The sequence below is a fragment of the Bombina bombina genome, chromosome 6 (genome assembly GCF_027579735.1).
Source record: "Bombina bombina isolate aBomBom1 chromosome 6, aBomBom1.pri, whole genome shotgun sequence".
Taxonomy (NCBI): Eukaryota; Metazoa; Chordata; class Amphibia; order Anura; family Bombinatoridae; genus Bombina; species Bombina bombina.
Genome location: NC_069504.1, coordinates 1,005,323,248 through 1,005,347,222, shown reverse-complemented (window position 1 = coordinate 1,005,347,222; position 23,975 = coordinate 1,005,323,248). Strand labels below are relative to the sequence as shown.

At 42.5% G+C, this 23,975-nt stretch overlaps 1 protein-coding gene across 4 annotated transcripts in view; it reads right to left on the bottom strand.

Moving 5' to 3' along the window:
• LARP1 (La ribonucleoprotein 1, translational regulator) overlaps window positions 1–23,975 on the bottom strand; it is a 341,591-nt gene that overhangs the window by 44,729 nt on the left and 272,887 nt on the right. For all 4 annotated transcript variants that reach the window (XM_053718702.1, XM_053718703.1, XM_053718704.1 and 1 more), the window contains 3 exons: window positions 21,745–21,902; window positions 21,520–21,664; window positions 20,033–20,142 (listed from right to left, as the gene is read on the bottom strand). In XM_053718702.1, the coding sequence (XP_053574677.1) occupies window positions 20,033–20,142; window positions 21,520–21,664; window positions 21,745–21,902 (413 nt within the window). The remainder of the gene's footprint in view (window positions 1–20,032; window positions 20,143–21,519; window positions 21,665–21,744; window positions 21,903–23,975) is intronic.

Below are 23,975 nucleotides of genomic sequence, written 5' to 3'. Positions count from 1 at the left end.
CATCTGTAAGAAACGGTATGAGAAACTTGGTTAGACATTTACTGTCCAAAAGGACTAAAAGTTCCCTCGTTTTTTACATGAAAAAGGAACTAAACCCTGTTCCAAAACTAGAACAGGAAAATTACTCCCAGGGTGGAGGATCCTGAAAACATTTCAAGAACGCCTCTCTTGTTTCTTCTTATCTGGTCCACAGATAATCTTGAGAAGTGGAACCTGCTCCAGGGAGGAAGAGGTTGAATTCTATATCTTAACCCTGAAATACTGTATCTACAGTCCTTTAGGGATCCAGGGCATCCTGTATCAAGGCATGATAAAAACTGATAGAAACTGCCCCCCACAGGACCCAATCCTTGCTTGGGGGCAAACCCTACATTCTGAATGAGAGTTAGCTGTGGATTTCCAAAATTACTTCCCCCTGGCCCAAGACTGACTGGGTATCCAAGTGGACTTGAACTGCTCCAGCTTGGAAGACAAAGGGGGGGGAGACTTCCTGAAGTTACAAGGAAGCAACATAAATAAAAGATTGGCCTAACGGCCCATCTGATCTGGACCTCCTTATGGAGGTCTTCCAAATGGAATCAGACAAGGCATCGCACCAAAAAGATGTTGCACTTGTCTTTTTAAAAGAACATCTACCCTTTATGGTAATGACCCTTACAACTTTAAACATCATGTGTCATGAAATTTAAAGAAGACAGTTTATTACTGACAGAAGAAGGGGAGAAAGGAATCCTTGACTTCTATACCTGAGAAAATTATCCTAGCACAGTTGTGCACAGGAAAAATCCTTACAGATGAATCCTAGTATATATTAAATTAGTAGATTCGGAGGATTGACAACAGGCGAGTCGAGGTCTATCTAGAAGCCAACCTCCTAAAAATTGCACAAAGGGTCCAGGCTTGAATCTGAAGAGAACTACTTTAGCAACAAACGAAGGATTTATACTGTCTGAATCTGAGCTTTAAAGGCACAGTCTAGTATAAATTAAACTTTCATTATTCAGATAGGACTTTTAATTTTAATCAACTTTCCAATTTACTTTTATCATCAAATTTACTTTTTTCTCTTGGTATTCTTAGTTTAAACTAAACATAGGTAGACTCATATGCCAATTTCTAAGCCCTTGAGGGCTGCCTCTTATCACAGGCTTTTTAAATCTCTTTTCAACACAAAGAGACAGAAAGTACACGTGGGCCATATAGATAACACTGTGTTCAGGGAAGGGGGTTATTTAAGATTTAGCACAAAACAATGCTAAATTTAAGACAAAAGATAATAAACAGTCACAAAAGAGATGTGTAACCTAAGCTGTACACAAGAGGGCGCTGTGTGCCTAAATGAATATGTTAGTAGCTGTAATGATCACATATAACAAATGGAACATGCAAAAATTAAATACAAACATACAATCACCCCCAAATAGATGCTGATCCAAATGGTATGTAGTAGGTAACTAGAGTCTTTGTATGTAAGTCCCAATTGTGAAATGAATATCCAGCGATCTGGCTTGTGCAATAAATATTCAGGCTGCTCTCTCCCTTCCTCCACTGTTTGGCAGTAGATCTGAGAAAAATGTAAACACAAGAGAGGCGCACAAATGTGTGTATCTGTAGCAAACAACAATGTTGAAAAGCAACCAATCTTATACACAGACTACTCACAATTTCCAATAGCACACTTATGTGCTAGTAGTTGCGGGCTGGCTATCAGAGCTCAGAGTCATGTGATCAGAGGCTGGAAGAAGGTTCCTAGATACAAGTTAATCACAGAGGTAAAAAGTAGATTAATATAACTGTGTTGGTTGTGCAAAACTGGGGAATGGGTAATAAAGGGATTATCTATCTTTTCAAACAATAACAATTCTATGGTAGACTGTCCCTTTAACCCTCCAATGCTACCGACTATCCTCCTCATTCACTATGATTGGGGCAATATGTGTAGCAGAAAAAGGCGCAGAAACCTTACTATCAGATTCTATAATTTTCCTCTTGCGATTTCCCTTTAAAATAGCAAAAGCAGAAAATGCCACATACACACGAAGATACCTGGGCAGACAATTCTGCAAGCAAATAACTCCTCCAGGAGATTGAGAGGAACCACAGGGCACTGCATGCGACGCCATACAAAGGCTTGGGACGTTTGATGAAAAAAACTGTGGCACAGCCTAAACAGTATAATCCAGAGACACATAAGGTTAACAATTTTTAACTCTTAGAAAATTATTTTTTTAAAATGACACGATCACTTTAAGATTGTAGAGACTTATATACTTCAGGAAGGGTATATACTTGTTGCATAAAAGTTGAAGCAACTTCTAACTAAGTGAGTAGCCTCACTAACATTAGTGGGCAAGAGTTATACTTGAGTACAATACTAAGTTTGCAGAAAAAAACAAACTTACAAACTGCAGGATTTTTATTGAAACATAAAGGGATTGAAAAAACAGATAAAATATTGAAATCTGTAGCGCCTTCTAAAGACCACCAGATTATTGAAAGGTACCCCAGACCTTGTCCTCTGGGACTATTAGCCTAATTTACATAGTGCAAAATTTCAGTTTTAAATTTTTTCCTAGTGGCGTTTCTACAGTAAAGAAGCTTATCATAATAAAACCCCCAGCTCCTAATAAAACCCCCAGCTCCTAGTAAAACAAGCATCGCATCTTCGGCAAGCAAACTCCATTCTGACAGAGAATCAAGAGGAAAGTGTTTCCCTGTTCAGACACATTGTTCCGCCCGGAAATAAAAAAATGTCGCTTATCCGCTATGCAGAGAGAAGACGACGAGGGTGGGAACAAATGTACTTCACAGAAATTGCACGCAATAACTCAGCTGTGCGCCTCTAGTCTAATAAAAACTTTAGCATCACCCGCTGATCACATAAGAAACCTAAGCGTTTCTTGAACCTTTAGGACAGTAAAAACCTCAAAGTGCCGTAACCCATATTAAAGGCAATTTTAACATTACTCTCCACCCATATATATCCGATGCTTAAGCTAGGAACCGGATGCCAAAAGGAGTAAGTCCGGAATTAAATCTGAACAATTAACTAAATCTGAGCCTATCCAAAAGATTGTACATCCCCAGTGCCCGCACACACTGCCTACTAAAATCCTATTAACACCAAATAGGATTATTAGTGCTTAAAGGGACAGTCAACATCAGAATGTTTGGTAATTAAGGGATTATCTATCTTTTAAAAGAACAATTACCCAGTTTTGCATAACCAACACAGTTATAATTATACATGTTTTACCTCTGTAATTACCTTGTATCTGAGCCTCAACAGACTGAGCCCTTATTTCAGTTCATTTGACAGACTTGCATTTTAGCTAATCAGAGCCGTCTCCATGGTAAATTCATGTGCATGAGCTCAATGTTATCTATATGAAACATGTGAACTAATGTCCTCTAGTGGTGAAAAACTATTAAAAAAGCCACCATTGCTCTACTGAAGAGACTGGCATGGACTACGGCTAAACCCCAGAAAGGAGCAGAACAAACTTGCTCTGCTTCAAAATAAAAAAATCTTGATTGCAGAATCTTCTTTCAGACACCTAAACTTTACTACCTCCTTGAATTAAACGTAGGCAAAGAGAATGACTGGGGTTTGTGGGAAGGGAAGTGATACTTATAAGCTCTGCTGTAGTGCTCATTGCCGCCTCCTGCTGGCTAGGAGTGATATTCCCAACAGTAATTGATGATGATCCGTGGACTTGTGTCATTAGAAAGAAATTTAGGTTCAGTGTCCCTTTAATGACAATTTTGATATATGCATCAGAAATAAAGCATTGATTTAAAAAAACATAATTTATGCTTACCTGATAAATTTATTTCTCTTGTAGTGTAGTCAGTCCACGGATCATCCATTACTTATGGAATATATCTCTTCCTAACAGGAAGCTGCAAGAGGATCACCCAAGCAGAGCTGCTATATAGCTCCTCCCCTCACATGTCATATTCAGTCATTCGACCAAAGCAGACGAGAAAGGAGAAACCATAGGGTGCAGTGGTGACTGGAGTTTAATTAAAATTTAGATCTGCCTTAAAGACAGGGCGGGCCGTGGACTGACTACACTACAAGAGAAATAGATTTATCAGGTAAGCATAAATTATGTTTTCTCTTGTTAAGTGTAGTCAGTCCACGGGTCATCCATTACTTATGGAATACAAATACCAAAGCTAAAGTACACGGATGAAGGGAGGGACAAGGCAGGAACATTAAACAGAAGGAACCACTGCCTGAAGTACCTTTCTCCCAAAAATAGCATCCGAAGAAGCAAAAGTGTCAAATTTGTAAAATTTTGTAAAGGTGTGAAGCGAAGACCAAGTCTGCAAATCTGTTCAACAGAGGCCTCATTTTTAAAGGCCCAGGTGGAAGCCACAGCTCTAGTAGAATGAGCTGTAATCCTTTCAGGAGGCTGCTGTCCAGAAGTCTCATAGGCTAAACGTATTATGCTACAAAGCCAAAAAGAGAGAGAGGTAGCCGAAGCCTTTTGACCTCTTCTCTGTCCAGAGTAAACGACAAACAGGGAAGAAGTTTGACGAAAATCTTTAGTTGCCTGCAAATAGAACTTCAGGGCACGGACTACGTCCAGATTATGCAAAAGTCGTTCCTTCTTTGAAGAAGGGTTAGGACACAGTGATGGAACAACAATCTCTTGATTGATATTCCTGTTAGTAACTACCTTAGGTAAGAACCCAGGTTTAGTACGCAGAACTACCTTGTCTGAATGAAAAATCAGATAAGGAGAATCACAATGTAAGGCAGATAACTCAGAGACTCTTCGAGCCGAGGAAATAGCCATCAAAAACAAAACCTTCCAGGATAACAGCTTGATATCAATGGAATGAAGGGGTTCAAATGGAACGCCTTGAAGAACATTAAGAACTAAGTTTAAGCTCCACGGCGGAGCAACAGTCTTAAACACAGGCTTAATCCTAGTTAAAGCCTGACAAAAAGCCTAAACATCTGGAACTTCAGCCAGACGTTTGTGTAGAAGAATAGACAGAGCAGAAATCTGTCCCTTTAACAAACTAGCAGATAAGCCCTTTTCTAAACCCTCTTGTAGAAAGGACAATATCCTAGGAATCCTAACCTTACTCCATGAGTAACTCTTGGATTCGCACCAATATAAATATTTACGCCATATCTTATGGTAAATTTTTCTGGTAACAGGCTTCCTAGCCTGTATTAAGGTATCAATAACCGACTCCGAGAAGCCACGCTTTGATGGAATCAAGCGTTCAATCTCCATGCAGTCAGCCTCAGAGAAATTAGATTTGGATGTTTGAAAGGACCCTGAATTAGAAGGTCCTGTCTCAGAGGCAGAGACCACGGTGGACAGGACGACATGTCCACTAGGTCTGCATACCAGGTCCTGCGTGGCCACGCAGGCGCTATCAGAATCACAGAAGCTCTCTCCTGTTTGATCTTGGCAATCAAACGAGGAAGCATCGGGAATGGTGGAAACACATAAGCCATGTTGAAGACCCAAGGGGCTGTCAGAGCATCTATCAGCACCGCTCCCGGGTCCCTGGACCTGGATCCGTAACAAGGAAGCTTGGCGTTCTGACGAGACGCCATGAGATCCAGATCTGGTTTGCCCCAACGATGAATCAGTTGAGCAAAGACCTGCGGATGAAGTTCCCACTCCCCCGGATGAAAAGTCTGGCGACTTAGAAAATCCGCCTCCCAGTTCTCCACGCCTGGGATGTAAATCACTGACAGGTGGCAAGAGTGAGACTCTGCCCAGCGAATTATCTTTGAGACTTCCAACATCGCTAGGGAACTTCTGGTTCCCCCTTGATGGTTGATGTAAGCCACAGTCGTGATGTTGTCCGACTGAAATCTGATGAACCTCAGAGTTGCTAACTGAGGCCAAGCTAGGAGAGCATTGAATATTGCTCTTAATTCCAGAATATTTATTGGGAGGAGTTTCTCCTCCTGAGTTCATAATCCCTGAGCTTTCAGGGAGTTCCAGACTGTGCCCCAGCCTAGAAGGCTGGCGTCTGTTGTTACAATCGTCCAATCTGGCCTGCGAAAGGTCATCCCCTTGGACAGATGTGGCAGAGAAAGCCACCATAGAAGAGAATCTCTGGTCTCTTGATCCAGATTTAGTAGGGGGGACAAATCTGAGTAATCCCCGTTCCACTGACTTAGCATGCACAATTGCAGCGGTCTGAGATGCAGGCGCGCAAATGGTACTATGTCCATTGCCGCTACCATTAAGCCGATTACTTCCATGCACTGAGCTACTGACGGGTGTGGAATGGAATGAAGGACACGGCAAGCATTTAGAAGTTTTAATAACCTGGCCTCTGTCAGGTAAATTTTCATCTCTACAGAATCTATAAGAGTCCCTAGGAAGGGAACCCTTGTGAGTGGTAATAGAGAACTCTTTTCCACGTTCACCTTCCACCCATGCGACCTCAGAAATGCCAGAACTATCTCTGTATGAGACTTGGCAGTTTGAAAACTTGACGCTTGTATCAGAATGTCGTCTAGGTACGGAGTCACCGCTATGCCTCGCGGTCTTAGTACCGCCAGAAGTGAGCCCAGAACTTTTGTAAAGATTCTTGGAGCCGTAGCTAATCCGAAGGGAAGAGCTACAAACTGGTAATGCCTGTCTAGGAAAGCAAATCTTAGGTACCGATAATGATCCTTGTGAATCGGTATGTGAAGGTAGGCATCCTTTAAATCCACTGTGGTCATGTACTGACCCTCTTGGATCATGGGAAGGATGGTTCGAATAGTTTCCATTTTGAATGATGGAACTCTTAGAAATTTGTTTAGGATTTTTAAGTCCAAGATTGGTCTGAAGGTTCCCTCTTTCTTGGGAACCACAAATAGATTTGAATAGAATCCCTGCCCGTGTTCCGTCCGCGGAACTGGGTGGATCACCCCCATTAGTAAGAGGTCTTGTACACAGCGTAGAAACGCCTCTTTCTTTATTTGGTTTGCTGATAACCTTGAAAGATGAAATCTCCCTCGTGGAGGAGAAGTTTTGAAGTCCAGGAGATATCCCTGAGATATGATCCTGGACATCTCTTGCCCAAGCCTGGGCGAAGAGAGAAAGTCTGCCCCCCACTAGATCCGTTTCCGGATAGGGGGCCCTCTCTTCATGCTGTCTTGGGGGCAGCAGCAGGTTTCTTGGCCTGCTTGCCCTTGTTCCAGGACTGGTTAACTTTCCAGCCCTGCCTGTAACGAGCAACAGCTCCTTCCTGTTTTGGAGCGGGGGAAGTTGATGCTGCTCCTGCCTTGAAGTTACGAAAGGCACGAAAATTAGACTGTTTGGCCTTTGATTTGGCCCTGTCCTGAGGTAGAGCATGGCCCTTACCCTCCCGTAAGTTCAGCTATAATTTCTTTCAAGCCGGGCACGAATAAGGTCTGCCCTTTGAAAGGAATATTAAGCAATTTAGATTTAGAAGTCACGTCAGCTGACCAGGATTTAAGCCATAGCGCTCTGCGAATGGCGAATCCGGAGTTCTTATCCGTAAGTTTGGTTAAATGTACGACGGCATCAGAAACAAATGCGTTAGCTAGCTTAAGTGCTTTAAGCTTGTTCATAATTTCATCCAATGGAGCTGTGCGAATGGCCTCTTCCAGAGACTCAAACCAGAATGCCGCCGCAGCAGTGACAGGCGCAATGCATGCAAGGGTCTGTAAGATAAAACCTTGTTGAACAAACATTTTCTTAAGGTAACCCTCTAATTTCTTATCCATTGGATCTGAAAAGGCACAACTATCCTCCACCGGGATAGTGGTACGCTTAGCTAAAGTAGAAACTGCTACCTCCACCTTAGGGACCGTCTGCCATAAGTCTCGTGTGGTGGCGTCTATAGGAAACATTTTCCTAAATATGGGAGGAGGGGAAAAAGGCACACCAGGTCTATCCCACTCCTTGCTAATAATCTCTGTAAGCCTTTTAGGTATAGGAAACACGTCAGTACACACCGGTACCGCATAGTATCTATCCAACCTACATAATTTTTCTGGAATTGCAACCGTGTTACAATCATTCAGAGCCGCTAATACCTCCCCTAGCAATATGCGGAGGTTCTCAAGCTTAAATTTAAAATTAGAAATCTCTGAATCCAGTCTCCCTGGATCAGATCCGTCACCCACAGAATGAAGCTCTCCGTCTTCACGTTCTGCAAACTGTGACGCAGTATCTGACATGGCTCTCACCTCATCCGCGCGCTCTGTCCTTAACCCAGAGCTATCGCGCTTGCCTCTTAATTCTGGCAATTTAGATAATACTTCTGTCATAACAGTAGCCATGTCTTGCAAAGTGATTTGTAAGGGCCTCCCTGATGTACTTGGCGCCACAAAATCACGCACCTCCTGAGCGGGAGGCGAAGGTACTGACACGTGAGGAGAGTTAGTCGGCATAACTTCCCCCTCGTTGTCTGGTGATAATTTCTTTACATGTAAAGATTGACTTTTATTTAAAGTAGCATCAATGCAATTAGTACACAAATTTCTATTGGGCTCCACATTGGCCTTTATACATAGTGAACAAAGAGATTCATCTGTGTCAGACATGTTTAAACAGACTAGCAATGAGACTAGCAAGCTTGGAAATACTTTTCTAAATAAATTTACAAGCAATATAAAAAACGCTACTGTGCCTTTAAGAAGCACAAAAAGCTGTCACAGTTGAAATAACAATGAACCAAAATAGTTATAGCAACCAATTTTTCCCAGTAAATGTATTAAGTTAGCAAAGGATTGCACCCACCAGCAAATGGATGATTAACCCCTTAATACCCAAAAACGGATAACAATTTAATAATTAACGTTTTTCTCACAGTCAAAACACACTGTCACAGGTCTGCTGTGACTGATTACCTCCCTCAAAAACAGAATTTATGTTTACCTGATAAATTACTTTCTCCAACGGTGTGTCCGGTCCACGGCGTCATCCTTACTTGTGGGATATTCTCTTCCCCAACAGGAAATGGCAAAGAGCCCAGCAAAGCTGGTCACATGATCCCTCCTAGGCTCCGCCTACCCCAGTCATTCGACCGACGTAAAGGAGGAATATTTGCATAGGAGAAACCATATGATACCGTGGTGACTGTAGTTAAAGAAAATAAATTATCAGACCTCATTAAAAAACCAGGGCGGGCCGTGGACCGGACACACCGTTGGAGAAAGTAATTTATCAGGTAAACATAAATTCTGTTTTCTCCAACATAGGTGTGTCCGGTCCACAGCGTCATCCTTACTTGTGGGAACCAATACCAAAGCTTTAGGACACGGATGAAGGGAGGGAGCAAATCAGGTCACCTAAATGGAAGGCACCACGGCTTGCAAAACCTTTCTCCCAAAAATAGCCTCAGAAGAAGCAAAAGTATCAAACTTGTAAAATTTGGTAAAAGTGTGCAGTGAAGACCAAGTCGCTGCCCGACATATCTGATCAACAGAAGCCTCGTTCTTGAAGGCCCATGTGGAAGCCACAGCCCTAGTGGAATGAGCTGTGATTCTTTCAGGAGGCTGCCGTCCGGCAGTCTCATAAGCCAATCTGATGATGCTTTTAATCCAAAAAGAGAGAGAGGTAGAAGTTGCTTTTTGCCCTCTCCTTTTACCAGAATAAACAACAAACAAGGAAGATGTTTGTCTAAAATCCTTTGTAGCATCTAAATAGAATTTTAGAGCGCGAACAACATCCAAATTGTGCAACAAACGTTCCTTCTTTGAAACTGGATTCGGACACAAAGAAGGCACGACTATCTCCTGGTTAATGTTTTTGTTAGAAACAACTTTCGGAAGAAAACCAGGTTTAGTACGTAAAACCACCTTATCTGCATGGAACACCAGATAAGGAGGAGAACACTGCAGAGCAGATAATTCTGAAACTCTTCTAGCAGAAGAAATTGCAACCAAAAACAAAACTTTCCAAGATAATAACTTAATATCAACGGAATGTAAGGGTTCAAACGGAACCCCCTGAAGAACTGAAAGAACTAAGTTGAGACTCCAAGGAGGAGTCAAAGGTTTGTAAACAGGCTTGATTCTAACCAGAGCCTGAACAAAGGCTTGAACATCTGGCACAGCTGCCAGCTTTTTGTGAAGTAACACAGACAAGGCAGAAATCTGTCCCTTCAAGGAACTTGCAGATAATCCTTTCTCCAATCCTTCTTGAAGAAAGGATAGAATCTTAGGAATTTTTACCTTGTCCCAAGGGAATCCTTTAGATTCACACCAACAGATATATTTTTTCCATATTTTGTGGTAAATTTTTCTAGTTACAGGCTTTCTGGCCTGAACAAGAGTATCAATAACAGAATCTGAGAACCCTCGCTTTGATAAGATCAAGCGTTCAATCTCCAAGCAGTCAGTTGGAGTGAGACCAGATTCGGATGTTCGATCGGACCTTGAACAAGAAGGTCTCGTCTCAAAGGTAGCTTCCATGGTGGAGCCGATGACATATTCACCAGATCTGCATACCAAGTCCTGCATGGCCACGCAGGAGCTATCAAGATCACCGATGCCCTCTCCTGATTGATCCTGGCTACCAGCCTGGGGATGAGAGGAAACGGCGGGAATACATAAGCTAGTTTGAAGGTCCAAGGTGCTACTAGTGCATCTACTAGAGTCGCCTTGGGATCCCTGGATCTGGACCCGTAGCAAGGAACCTTGAAGTTCTGACGAGAGGCCATCAGATCCATGTCTGGAATGCCCCACAGTTGAGTAATTTGGGCAAAGATTTCCGGATGGAGTTCCCACTCCCCCGGATGTAATGTCTGACGACTCAGAAAATCCGCTTCCCAATTTTCCACTCCTGGGATGTGGATTGCAGACAGGTGGCAGGAGTGAGTCTCCGCCCATTGAATGATTTTGGTCACTTCTTCCATCGCCAGGGAACTCCTTGTTCCCCCCTGATGGTTGATGTACGCAACAGTCGTCATGTTGTCTGATTGAAACCGTATGAACTTGGCCTTTGCTAGCTGAGGCCAAGCCTTGAGAGCATTGAGTATCGCTCTCAGTTCCAGAATATTTATCGGTAGAAGAGATTCTTCCCGAGACCAAAGACCCTGAGCTTTCAGGGGTCCCCAGACCGCGCCCCAGCCCATCAGACTGGCGTCGGTCGTGACAATGACCCACTCTGGCCTGCGGAAGTTCATCCCTTGTGACAGGTTGTCCAGGGACAGCCACCAACGGAGTGAATCTCTGGTCCTCTGATTTACTTGTATCGTCGGAGACAAGTCTGTATAGTCCCCATTCCACTGACTGAGCATGCACAGTTGTAATGGTCTTAGATGAATGCGCGCAAAAGGAACTATGTCCATTGCCGCTACCATCAAACCTATTACTTCCATGCACTGCGCTATGGAAGGAAGAGGAACGGAATGAAGTATTTGACAAGAGTTTAGAAGTTTTGTTTTTCTGGCCTCTGTCAGAAAAATCCTCATTTCTAAGGAGTCTATTATTGTTCCCAAGAAGGGAACCCTTGTTGACGGAGATAGAGAACTCTTTTCTACGTTCACTTTCCATCCGTGAGATCTGAGAAAGGCCAGGACTATGTCCGTGTGAGCCTTTGCTTGAGGAAGGGACGACGCTTGAATCAGAATGTCGTCCAAGTAAGGTACTACTGCAATGCCCCTTGGTCTTAGCACCGCTAGAAGGGACCCTAGTACCTTTGTGAAAAACCTTGGAGCAGTGGCTAATCCGAAAGGAAGTGCCACGAACTGGTAATGCTTGTCCAGGAATGCGAACCTTAGGAACCGATGATGTTCCTTGTGGATAGGAATATGTAGATACGCATCCTTTAAATCCACCGTGGTCATGAATTGACCTTCCTGGATGGAAGGAAGAATTGTTCGAATGGTTTCCATTTTGAACGATGGAACCTTGAGAAACTTGTTTAGGATCTTGAGATCTAAGATTGGTCTGAACGTTCCCTCTTTTTTGGGAACTACGAACAGATTGGAGTAGAACCCCATCCCTTGTTCCCCTAATGGAACAGGATGAATCACTCCCATTTTTAACAGGTCTTCTACACAATGTAAGAATGCCTGTTTTTTTATGTGGTCTGAAGACAATTGAGACCTGTGGAACCTCCCCCTTGGGGGAAGCCCCTTGAATTCCAGAAGATAACCTTGGGAGACTATTTCTAGTGCCCAAGGATCCAGAACATCTCTTGCCCAAGCCTGAGCGAAGAGAGAGAGTCTGCCCCCCACCAGATCCGGTCCCGGATCGGGGGCCAACATTTCATGCTGTCTTGGTAGCAGTGGCAGGTTTCTTGGCCTGCTTTCCCTTGTTCCAGCCTTGCATTGGTCTCCAGGCTGGCTTGGCTTGAGAAGTATTACCCTCTTGCTTAGAGGACGTAGCACTTGGGGCTGGTCCGTTTCTACGAAAGGGACGAAAATTAGGTTTATTTTTGGCCTTGAAAGACCTATCATGAGGAAGGGCGTGGCCCTTACCCCCAGTGATATCAGAGATAATCTCTTTCAAGTCAGGGCCAAACAGCGTTTTCCCCTTGAAAGGAATGTTAAACACTAAAAAAACTCTAAGCCATCTCCGTGGAGATGTTGCCTGTACAACGGCAAAGAGAATGACTGGGGTAGGCGGAGCCTAGGAGGGATCATGTGACCAGCTTTGCTGGGCTCTTTGCCATTTCCTGTTGGGGAAGAGAATATCCCACAAGTAAGGATGACGCCGTGGACCGGACACACCTATGTTGGAGAAATGAATTTTGAAGACCCCTGAGCTCTCTAGAGACGATCTGGATCATGGAGGATGAAGTAGACAGATTGTGACTGAATTTTTACTGCGCAAAAAAGCGCTAAAATAGGCCCCTCCCACTCATATTACAACAGTGGGGAAGCTCAGAAAACTGTTTCTATGCAGAAAACATGGCCATGTGGTAAAAATCATGCCCCAATAAGTTTTATCACCAAGTACCTCACAAAAAACTATTAACATGCCAGTAAACGTTTTAAACATACATTTGAAAAGTTATGAATTGTTATTAATAAGCCTGCTACCAGTCGCTTTTACTGCAGTTAAGGCTCATACATTATTTTAGTATTAACAGTATTTTCAGAGTCAATTCCATTCCTTAGAAAAATACATTCAGTGTACACACACTCATCAGCCTAATTACTGCATTTAAGGCTGAACTTACGTTACATTGGTATCAGCAGTATTTTCTCAGTCAATTCCATTCCTCAGAAAAATAATTACTGCACATACCTCATTTGCAGGGGGGCCCTGCATGCTATTCCCCTTCTCTGAAGTTACCTCACTCCTCAGATGAGAACAGCCAGTGGATCTTAGTTACGTCTGCTAAGATCATAGAAAACGCAGGCAGATTCTTCTTCTAATGCTGCCTGAGAATAAACAGCACACTCCGGTGCCATTTAAAATAACAAACTTTTGATTGTAGAAATAAACTAAGTTAAAAAACACCACAGACCTCTCACAGCGACCTATCTTTAGTTAGGCTGCAAGAGAATGACTGAATATGACATGTGAGGGGAGGAGCTATATAGCAGCTCTGCTTGGGTGATCCTCTTGCAGCTTCCTGTTAGGAAGAGATATATTCCATAAGTAATGGATGACCCATGGACTGACTACACTTAACAAGAGAAATAAGCTGCATACAAAAATATTTTATAAGCATTTAAAATCCATTATTAGTTGTATAACTAGATTTGCACGTAGACGCTCCCATGAGCCTCTGCGCAAATAAATGAACATTTATTCATGCCAAGTGATCACTATTACTACAGTGATCACCTAGCCATTAAAACCTATATAGGGTCCATATTTTAAAGAGTGGGTTGATCACGTTACAGGCATTAAGAGACCCCCCCCTTTTTTTTTTAAATGCATTTTTTTAAATAACAGAATTTATGTTTACCTGATAAATTTCTTTCTCCAACGGTGTGTCCGGTCCACGGCGTCATCCTTACTTGTGGGATATTCTCTTCCCCAACAGGAAATGGCAAAGAGCCCAGCAAAGCTGGTCACATGATCCCTCCTAGGCTCCGCCTACCCCAGTCATTCGACCGACGTTAAGGAGGAATATTTGCATAGGAGAAACCATATGGTACCGTGGTGACTGTAGTTAAAGAAAATAAAATATCAGACCTGATTAAAAAAACCAGGGCGGGCCGTGGACCGGACACACCGTTGGAGAAAGAAATTTATCAGGTAAACATAAATTCTGTTTTCTCCAACATAGGTGTGTCCGGTCCACGGCGTCATCCTTACTTGTGGGAACCAATACCAAAGCTTTAGGACACGGATGAAGGGAGGGAGCAAATCAGGTCACCTAAATGGAAGGCACCACGGCTTGCAAAACCTTTCTCCCAAAAATAGCCTCAGAAGAAGCAAAAGTATCAAACTTGTAAAATTTGGTAAAAGTGTGCAGTGAAGACCAAGTCGCTGCCCTACATATCTGATCAACAGAAGCCTCGTTCTTGAAGGCCCATGTGGAAGCCACAGCCCTAGTGGAATGAGCTGTGATTCTTTCGGGAGGCTGCCGTCCGGCAGTCTCGTAAGCCAATCTGATGATGCTTTTAATCCAAAAAGAGAGAGAGGTAGAAGTTGCTTTTTGACCTCTCCTTTTACCTGAATAAACAACAAACAAGGAAGATGTTTGTCTAAAATCCTTTGTAGCATCTAAATAGAATTTTAGAGCGCGAACAACATCCAAATTGTGCAACAAACGTTCCTTCTTTGAAACTGGTTTTGGACACAGAGAAGGTACGATAATCTCCTGGTTAATGTTTTTGTTAGAAACAACTTTTGGAAGAAAACCAGGTTTAGTACGTAAAACCACCTTATCTGCATGGAACACCAGATAAGGAGGAGAACACTGCAGAGCAGATAATTCTGAGACTCTTCTAGCAGAAGAAATCGCAACTAAAAACAAAACTTTCCAAGATAATAACTTAATATCAACGGAATGTAAGGGTTCAAACGGAACCCCCTGAAGAACTGAAAGAACTAAATTGAGACTCCAAGGAGGAGTCAAAGGTTTGTAAACAGGCTTGATTCTAACCAGAGCCTGAACAAAGGCTTGAACATCTGGCACAGCTGCCAGCTTTTTGTGAAGTAATACCGACAAGGCAGAAATCTGTCCCTTCAGGGAACTTGCAGATAATCCTTTTTCCAATCCTTCTTGAAGGAAGGATAGAATCCTAGGAATCTTAACCTTGTCCCAAGGGAATCCTTTAGATTCACACCAACAGATATATTTTTTCCAAATTTTGTGGTAAATCTTTCTAGTCACAGGCTTTCTGGCCTGAACAAGAGTATCGATCACAGAATCTGAGAATCCTCGCTTCGATAAAATCAAGCGTTCAATCTCCAAGCAGTCAGCTGGAGTGAAACCAGATTCGGATGTTCGAACGGACCCTGAACAAGAAGGTCTCGTCTCAAAGGTAGCTTCCAAGGTGGAGCCGATGACATATTCACCAGATCTGCATACCAAGTCCTGCGTGGCCACGCAGGAGCTATCAAGATCACCGACGCCCTCTCCTGCTTGATCCTGGCTATCAGCCTGGGGATGAGAGGAAATGGCGGGAACACATAAGCTAGTTTGAAGGTCCAAGGTGCTACTAGTGCATCCACTAGAGCCGCCTTGGGATCCCTGGATCTGGCCCCGTAGCAAGGAACTTTGAAGTTCTGACGAGAGGCCATCAGATCCATGTCTGGAATGCCCCACAGGTGAGTGACTCGGGCAAAGATTTCCGGATGGAGTTCCCACTCCCCCGGATGCAATGTCTGACGACTCAGAAAATCCGCTTCCCAATTTTCCACTCCTGGGATGTGGATAGCAGACAGGTGGCAGGAGTGAGACTCCGCCCAAAGAATAATTTTGGTTACTTCTTCCATCGCTAGGGAACTCCTTGTTCCCCCCTGATGGTTGATGTACGCAACAGTCGTCATGTTGTCTGATTGAAACCGTATGAACCTGGTCCTCGCAAGCTGGGGCCAGGCCTGGAGCGCATTGAATATCGCTCTCAGTTCCAGAATATTTATCGGTAGAAGAGATTCTTCCCGAGACCAAAGACCCTGAGCTTTCAGGGATCCCCAGACCGCGCCCCAGCCTATCAGACTGGCGTCGGTCGTGACAATGACCCACTCTGGTCTGTGGAACATCATCCCTTGAGACAGATTGTCCAGGGACAGCCACCAACGGAGTGAGTCTCTGGTCCTCTGATTTACTTGTATCTTCGGAGACAAGTCTGTATAGTCCCCATTCCACTGACTGAGCATGCACAGTTGTAATGGTCTTAGATGAATGCGCGCAAAAGGAACTATGTCCATCGCCGCCACCATCAACCCGATCACTTCCATGCACTGAGCTATGGAAGGAAGAGGAACGGAATGAAGTATCCGACAAGAGTCCAGAAGCTTTGTTTTTCTGGCCTCTGTTAGAAAGATCCTCATTTCTAAGGAGTCTATAATTGTTCCCAAGAAGGGAACCCTTGTTGACGGGGATAGAGAACTCTTTTCCACGTTCACTTTCCAGCCGTGAGATCTGAGAAAGGCCAGGACAATGTCCGTGTGAGCCTTTGCTTGAGGAAGGGACGACGCTTGAATCAGAATGTCGTCCAGGTAAGGTACTACTGCAATGCCCCTTGGTCTTAGCACCGCTAGAAGGGACCCTAGTACCTTTGTGAAAATCCTTGGAGCAGTGGCTAATCCGAAAGGAAGCGCCACGAACTGGTAATGTTTGTCCAGGAATGCAAACCTTAGGAACCGATGATGTTCCTTGTGGATAGGAATATGTAGATACGCATCCTTTAAATCCACCGTGGTCATAAATTGACCTTCCTGGATGGAAGGAAGGATAGTTCGAATGGTTTCCATCTTGAACGATGGGACCTTGAGAAATTTGTTTAAGATCTTGAGATCTAGGATTGGTCTGAACGTTCCCTCTTTTTTGGGAACTATGAACAGATTGGAGTAGAACCCCATCCCTTGTTCTCTTAATGGAACAGGATGAATCACTCCCATTTTTAACAGGTCTTCTACACAATGTAAGAACGCCTGTCTTTTTATGTGGTCTGAAGACAACTGCGACTTGTGGAACCTCCCCCTTGGGGGAAGTCCCTTGAATTCCAGAAGATAACCCTGGGAGACTATTTCTAGCGCCCAAGGATCCAGAACATCTCTTGCCCAAGCCTGAGCGAAGAGAGAGAGTCTGCCCCCCACCAGATCCGGTCCCGGATCGGGGGCCAATATTTCATGCTGTCTTGGTAGCAGTGGCAGGTTTCTTGGCCTGCTTTCCCTTGTTCCAGCCTTGCATTGGTCTCCAAGCTGGCTTGGCCTGAGAAGTATTACCCTCTTGCTTAGAGGACGTAGCACCTTGGGCTGGTCCGTTTTTACGAAAGGGACGAAAATTAGGTCTATTTTTTGCCTTGAAGGGCCGATCCTGAGGAAGGGCGTGGCCCTTACCCCCAGTGATATCAGAGATAATCTCTTTCAAGTCAGGACCAAACAGCGTTTTCCCCTTGAAAGGAATGTTTAGTAGCTTGTTCTTGGAAGACGCATCAGCCGACCAAGATTTCAACCAAAGCGCTCTGCGCGCCACAATAGCAAACCCAGAGTTCTTAGCCGCTAACTTAGCCAATTGCAAAGAGGCGTCTAGAGTGAAAGAATTAGCCAATTTGAGAGCATTGATTCTGTCCATAATCTCCTCATAAGGAGGAGAGTCACTATCGAGCACCTTAATCAGTTCATCAAACCAGAAATATGCGGCTGTAGTGACAGGGACAATGCATGAAATGGGTTGTAGAAGGTAACCCTGCTGAACAAACATCTTTTTAAGCAAACCTTCTAATTTTTTATCCATAGGATCTTTGAAAGCACAACTATCCTCTATGGGAATAGTGGTGCGTTTGTTTAAAGTAGAAACCGCTCCCTCGACCTTGGGGACTGACTGCCATAAGTCCTTTCTGGGGTCGACCATAGGAAACAATTTTTTAAATATGGGGGGAGGGATGAAAGGAATACCGGGCCTTTCCCATTCTTTATTAACAATGTCCGCCACCCGCTTGGGTATAGGAAAAGCTTCTGGGAGCCCCGGCACCTCTAGGAACTTGTCCATTTTACATAGTTTCTCTGGGATGACTAAATTTTCACAATCATCCAGAGTGGATAATACCTCCTTAAGCAAAATGCGGAGATGTTCCAATTTAAATTTAAATGTAATCACATCAGATTCAGCCTGCTGAGAAATGTTCCCTAAATCAGTAATTTCTCCCTCAGACAAAACCTCCCTGGCCCCCTCAGATTGGGTTAGGGGCCCTTCAGAGATATTAATATCAGCGTCGTCATGCTCTTCAGTAACTAAAACAGAGCATCCACGCTTACGCTGACAAGGGTTCATTTTGGCTAAAATGTTTTTGACAGAATTATCCATTACAGCCGTTAATTGTTGCATAGTAAGGAGTATTGGCGCGCTAGATGTACTAGGGGCCTCCTGAGTGGGCAAGACTCGTGTAGACGAAGGAGGGAATGATGCAGTACCATGCTTACTCCCCTCACTTGAGGAATCATCTTGGGCATCATTGTCATTATCACATAAATCACATTTATTTAAATGAATAGGAATTCTGGCTTCCCCACATTCAGAACACAGTCTATCTGGTAGTTCAGACATGTTAAACAGGCATAAACTTGATCAGAAAGTACAAAAAACGTTTTAAAATAAAACCGTTACTCTCACTTTAAATTTTAAACTGAACACACTTTATTACTGCAATTGCGAAAAAACATGAAGGAATTGTTCAAAATTCACCAAATTTTCACCACAGCGTCTTAAAGCCTTGAAAATATTGCACACCAATTTTGGAAGCTTTAACCCTTAAAATAACGGAACCGGAGCCGTTTTAAGCTTTAAACCCCTTTACAGTCCCTGGTATCTGCTTTGCTGAGACCCAACCAAACCCAAAGGGGAATACGATACCAAATGACGCCTTCAGAAGTCTTTTATGAGTATCAGAGCTCCTCTCACATGCGACTGCATGCCATGCCTCTCAAAAACAAGTGCGCAACACCGGCGCGAAAATGAGACTCTGCCTATGCTTTGGGAAAGCCCCTAAAGAATAAGGTGTCTAAAACAGTGCCTGCCGATATTATTAAATCAAAATACCCAGAATAAATGATTCCTCAAGGCTAAATAAGTGTTAATATCAATCGATTTAGCCCAAAAAAAGTCTACAGTTTAAATAAGCCCTTGTGAAGCCCTTATTTACAATCGTAATAAACATGGCTTACCGGATCCCATAGGGAAAATGACAGCTTCCAGCATTACATCGTCTTGTTAGAATGTGTCATACCTCAAGCAGCAAGAGACTGCAAACTGTTCCCCCAACTGAAGTTAATTGCTCTCAACAGTCCTGTGTGGAACAGCCATGGATTTTAGTTACGGTTGCTAAAATCATTTTCCTCATACAAACAGAATTCTTCATCTCTTTTCTGTTTCTGAGTAAATAGTACGTACCAGCACTATTTGAAAATAACAAACTCTTGATTGAATAATGAAAAACTACAGTTAAACACTAAAAAACTCTAAGCCATCTCCGTGGAGATGTTGCCTGTACAACGGCAAAGAGAATGACTGGGGTAGGCGGAGCCTAGGAGGGATCATGTGACCAGCTTTGCTGGGCTCTTTGCCATTTCCTGTTGGGGAAGAGAATATCCCACAAGTAAGGATGACGCCGTGGACCGGACACACCTATGTTGGAGAAATATATGTTGTATATGTATACATTGTATGCCCAATGTATACAACATTTTATAAAAAGGAAAATGGAAAGGCAGGTGATTGCCATTCCAACAGTGTGTTTTGGGGGTTTGTAAGAGTTAAGGGAGCTGAGGGGTTATTATAAGGAGTTCCTTCTGGGTCTAAGAACCACCCAACGGCATTGGTAGTTGACAGGTTAAAAAGAATATCCTTAAAAACTATAACAACTAATCTTTATAAAGGTTATTGCACTTTCTGTGCACGTATCATGGACTGTTTCCAGAAGCACAGAATCACTGTTAAATAAGACTTACCAGTTTCATAATCCCTTCTGGTCTCTTCCTGGAAATCCCGAAAGATGTCCACTCTGAATTTCCTTTCAAGCCCATAGCTGTAATATCTGAAAAGGCATTCCAATCCGTACCTAAAAGAAAAAAGGTGGGGTTATTACACAAAACAGATTACAGTATTTACCCAAAATCAGGCAAAAGCATCAAAAAGAATAAGTTTAATTATCAGATATGTATAAAGGCTCACAGGAAGAAGGGAAAACAAATATATGAAAGCAGTAAAAAAAATATTAACACATTGTTTTTATATGTTAAAAATACCTATTTATATCAAAATGTCATTTAAGACTAAGAAAAACTGAATTTCATGTCCCATTAAAAGGGACATTATACATATACACTAGATTTTTATTTGCATGTTTTGTAGATGATCCATTTATATAGCCTATACAGCTTTTTGCAGAAAGAAATACATCAGGTAAGCATACATTTTGTTTTCTTCCCTAAGATATGGAGAGTCCACGACGTGGCCAGGAGTGCTGATGTCGTGGACTCTCCATATCCAGAAAGAAATACATTCATCAGGTAAGCATAAAGTTTGTGGGGGAGGGGGGGGGGGGGGGGGGGGTTGTGCTTATTTTTAAATGACATTGCACGGATTTTCAGACTCCTAACCAAGCCTCAAAGGTATAGGAGAATACTGATGTATACCTACTCCAGCCTGCTCCTGTTTGTGTAAATATGTCTTTTCATATGCAGAGAGGGGAGGGGAGGGGGGGTTTGCTATAGAACCACTTTCAGTGAGTGTTCCAGCTACCGTTTCAACAGTGCTAAACTTGGATCTTCTAAGTAAGTTTTTAAACTGTTTTAAACAGGATTTTTAGATCAGTATCTGTGCATATTTTTCTTTATAGTAGTGTCCGTTCTATGCAATTATATGCAAATTGGTGCATACTGTCCCAGATCAGTATCTGTGCATATTTTTCTTTATAGTAGTGTCCGTTCTATGCAATTATATGCAAATTGGTGCATACTGTCCCAGATCAGTATCTGTGCATATTTTTCTTTATAGTAGTGTCCATTACATGCAGTTATATGAAAATTGGTGCATACTGTCCCTTTGAAAGTAATATAAAAAAGACATTTCCGCATATTGATGTAATAAACCTATAAAAAACAAAATTTCCATCCTCCCTACCTTGGGACCAGAAGTCAGGTGTGCTTACTGAAGTGATCCTCTGCTTATAAGGCCTCTGACTGGCCACAGCAAAGATGAAAGGAAAATTAATTCTACCAGGCTTTTCACAAGGTGTACCCTTAAATGACCCCAACCTCAAAGCCTTACTAATTTTAATTAAAGTTACTTCTTTGTCCCTTTAATCATTAATATAAAAGTTCACAAAGCCAATTGCGGGGCAAGCAAAATAATGACTGCAAAACATATAGAACTTGTCAAGCCACAGTAACATCCATGTAAAGGTTAATAACACATTCTCATAAGCTTTGCTAACCTGTAACCTTCTTTGCCATCCTCCACCGATAGCTGTCTGAACTCCTCATACATCTTCTTGTTAAAATGATCTCTTAAAAAGAAGGACCAGAAGCGGAAAAGTGTGTTCATCTCTTGGGACTGGCCAATGCCCAGCCGTTTCCTTTCTGTCAGGAGACAATTACTTTAGAAAACTATATCCGAACCATAGGAAGGTATAAGTTACAGTTTTATCCGTATAACTCACCATTAAGGCAGCGACGACGATACTTGTGGTAAACATGCTGTGTGAATCCATTCTCCTTCAGTAACTCATGTGAAGGATGTTGGAACTTTGGCAGTGACTGAGGGGTACATCCATAGTTGCTCAAGGCTGGGGCCCCCTCAGATGGGCTGGCATTGGAGCTGGAATTACATAAAATAAATAAAAAATCCTTTTAAGCAACATGGTTTACTATTGGACAGTGCAAAAAAAGCTCAAGGACTTTATTGTATTCGTTCTATTTAAATATCTCTAGATGTTGGCTTGTTAAAGGAAAACCCAATTACTTTCATTTCTCAGATAAAGTAACTTTCCAATTCACTTCTATTGTCAAATTTGATTTATTCTCCTTGTATCCTTTGTTGAAGGAGCAACAACACTACTGGAAGCTAGATACACTATCGGACAATCACATATTGGCAAGAGTCCATCAGCTAGTGACATATGGGATATACAATCCTACCAGGAGGGGCAAAGTTTCCCAAACCTCAAAATGCCTATAAATACACCCCTCACCACACCCACAATTCAGTTTAACGAATAGCCAAGTAGTGGGGTGATAAAGAAAGGAGTAAAAAGCATCAACAAAGGAATCTGGAAATAATTGTGCTTTATACAAAAAAATCATAACCACCATAAAAAAGGGTGGGCCTCATGGACTCTTGCCAATATGAAAGAAATTAATTTATCAGGTAAATTCTTACATAAATTATGTTTTCTTTCATGTAATTGGCAAGAGTCCATGAGCTGGCGACGTATGGGATATCAAATACCCAAGATGTGGAACTCCACGCAAGAGTCACTAGAGAGGGAGGGATAAAAATAAACAGCCATATGCTGAAAAATGCATCCACAACCCAAAATATAAGTTATTCTCATGAAGAAAAGAAAAACTTAAAACATCAGCAGAAAAATCAAACTGAAACAGCTGCCTGAAGAACTTTCTACCAAAAACTGCTTCTGAAGAAACAAATACAGCAAAACAGTAGAATTTAGTAAATGTATGCAAAGAGGACCAAGTTGCCGCTTTCCAAATCTGATCAACTGAAGCTTCATTCTTAAAAGCCCACGAAGTGGAGACTGATCTAGTAGAATGCGCTGTAATTCTCTGAGGCGGGGCCTGACCCAACTCTAAATAAGCTTTAAGAATCAAAAGCTTTAACCAAGAAGCCAAGGAAATAGCAGAAGCCTTCTGACCTTTCCTAGAACCAGAGAATATAACAAATAGTCTAGAAGTCTTTGTGAAATCTTTAGTAGCTTCAACATAATATTTCAAAGCTCTCACCACATCCAAAGAATGTAAGGATTTTTCCAAAGAATTCTTAGGATTAGGACACAAGGAAGGGACAACAATTTCTCTACTAATGTTGTTAGAATTCACAACCTTAGTCCGCAAAACCGCCTTATCCTGATAAAAAAAATCAGAAAAGGAGATTCACAAGAAAGAGCAGAAAGCTCAGAAACTCTTCTAGCAGAAGAGATGGCCAAAAGAAACAACACTTTCCAAGAAAGTAGTTTAAAATGTCCAAAGAGTGTATAGGCTCAAATGGAGGAGCCTGTAATGCCCTCAAAACCAAATTAAGACTCCAAGGAGGAGAAATTGATTTAATGACAGGCTTAATACGAACTAAAGCCTGTACAAAATAGTGAATATCAGGAAGAGTAGCAATCTTTCTGTGAAATAAAACAGAAAGAGCAGAGATTTGTCCCTTCAAAGTACTTGCAGACAAACCTTTATCCAAACCATCCTGAAGAAACTGTAAAATTATAGGAATTCTAAAAGAATGCCAAGAGAATTTATCAGAAGAACACCATGAAATGTAAGTCTTCCAAACTCGATAATAAATCTTCCTAGAGACAGATTTACGAGCTTGTAACATAGTATTAATTACCGAGTCAGAAAAACCTCTATGACTTAGCACTAAGCGTTCAATTTCCATACCTTCAAATTTAATGATTTGAGATCCTGATGGAAAAACGGACCTTAGGACAATAAGTCCCAGCCTTAACGTAAGTGGCCAAGGTTGGCAACTGGACATCCGAACAAGATCCCCATACCAAAACCTGTGGGGCCATGCTGGAGCCACCAGCAACACAAATGATAGTTCCATGATGATTTTGGAGATCACTCTTGGAAGAAGAACTAGAGGCGGGAAGATATAAGCAGGTTGATAACACAAAGGAAGTGTCAGCGCATCCACTGCTTCCGCCTGAGA